Genomic DNA, 1,617 nt, shown 5'->3' on the forward strand with positions numbered 1-1,617 from the left:
GCAGCAGCAACAGCAACCTGGATTTGTTGGTTACCCTTTGCAAGCGGCTATTCTGTTTACCTATATCTTGCAGGAAGACTTTGTATCAGGCCCTCGCTTCTCTGGTGCATGCATTGGGAGCTGCTCGTGTGCTGCAGCTGCAGCCCTATCTGCTGCACCACCTGCTGTCACAGCTGCAGAACAGGTCTCTGCGTTCGGCTGCTATGCTGGCTCTGCGTGCCCTGTGTGAAGACCTCAGCAAGCAAGACAGACAGCAGCAGCAGCAGCAGCAGCGACGGCAGCAGCAACAACAGCAGCAGAAGCAAAAGGGAAAAGGGAGCACCCAGACGGCCCACCGCGAACGCATACAGCAGCTCTGTCTTTTCCCCTCGACAAGCCTTCGGACCTTCTTGCTGGGCCCCCTACAGCACGCTCTGACGACAAGCAGCAGCAGCAACTGCTGCAGTGAAACAGGCCTGCTACAGCAGCAGCAACACCAAGAGGAACAGCAGCAGCAAGGGCCTCGGGAGTACGCGCTGTTGGTGCCCGTTCAGCTGCCAGCAACAGCAGATGCCTCTCCTGGTGAGGCCCTAGACGAGACGATGCTACCGTTCCTGCTGCGGCTGGAGCCTTCTGCAGCAGCCCCGCTGCTGCTGTGTCTCCGTGAGCAGCTACCGCTGGAGGCGATCGAAGCCACAGCAGCAAGGACAGCAACAACGGCAACAGCAGCGAGAGCACCGCTGTCAGAGGCAGCGACAGTAGCAACAACGTCAGCAGCAGCAGCAGCAACCGATGAGCGCCTGGATAGCGTTGCAGTGGGTTGCGCTCTGTCTTCTCTTGGGGGCCCTGGGAGGCCCTGGAGCCCCAGTGAGGCGGCGCTGCTGGCAGCAGCGAGAGCTGCGGGGCTCGCGGCATGGGAGGACACAGCGGAGCTTCAGGAGGTAGCGCACGCTTGCTGCAGCAGCAGCTCCAGATGCAGCTGCTGCGGTTATAGGAGTTGCGGGTGTAGGGGCTCGTGCTGCGCTGCAGCTGCCCTAGTAGTTCGCGGCTGCAGCAGCACAGCTACTCCTATTTGCTACAGTGTGTCTGCTGGGCGGCTGCGTCTGGGGCTGAGCAGCGGACAGCGACGGCAGCGCATGAGGCTGCTGGAGGCGTTGACTGTGCATGCGCAATCGACAGCAGCACCAAGATGCCAGGAGCTGCAACTGTTGCTGTTTGCTGCAGGGCAGCAGCTGCGATTGGGATCGGCAGCAGAACGATCCCAGTTTGTTGCGGCTTACGAACGGATACTCCTCAGAGCCCGCAATGCGTTTAGAGTGCAACTCACAGCACAGACAGATGCCTCTATACAGGCGCTTGCACGCAGCGGCTGTTGCTGCTGCAGGCCCCAGCACCAGCAGCAGCACCAGCAGCAGCAGCAGCAGCAGCAACAGCCACAAGTAGCTGCTTGCGGCGGCGCCTTTGGATGCTTTCTGCTGTTTCTACAGCGGCTGCATCGCCGCTGTCTTCTCTCCTGCTACCCGGGGGCGCCCCCAGACAGGGTGTTGGTTTGTTTATCGTTGCTGCGATCCCTACACTCTCTGTGGGGCCTGGGGGCGCTACCCCAGCAGCATAGAAAGAAGTCGACGGCGGTGCAGG

At 60.9% G+C, this 1,617-nt stretch overlaps 1 protein-coding gene across 1 annotated transcript in view; it reads left to right on the plus strand.

The window, feature by feature from the left end:
• EMH_0059970 (uncharacterized protein) overlaps positions 1 to 1,617 on the plus strand; it is a gene marked incomplete at both ends in the record, with an annotated part of 6,204 nt that overhangs the window by 2,457 nt on the left and 2,130 nt on the right. Inside the window, one exon of the mRNA XM_013497735.1 lies at positions 74 to 920. Coding sequence (XP_013353189.1) covers positions 74 to 920 — 847 coding nt within the window. The remainder of the gene's footprint in view (positions 1 to 73; positions 921 to 1,617) is intronic.

The sequence above is a fragment of the Eimeria mitis genome, genomic scaffold, assembly GCF_000499745.2.
Source record: "Eimeria mitis Houghton genomic scaffold, Emh_scaff2890, whole genome shotgun sequence".
NCBI lineage: Eukaryota > Apicomplexa > Conoidasida > Eucoccidiorida > Eimeriidae > Eimeria > Eimeria mitis.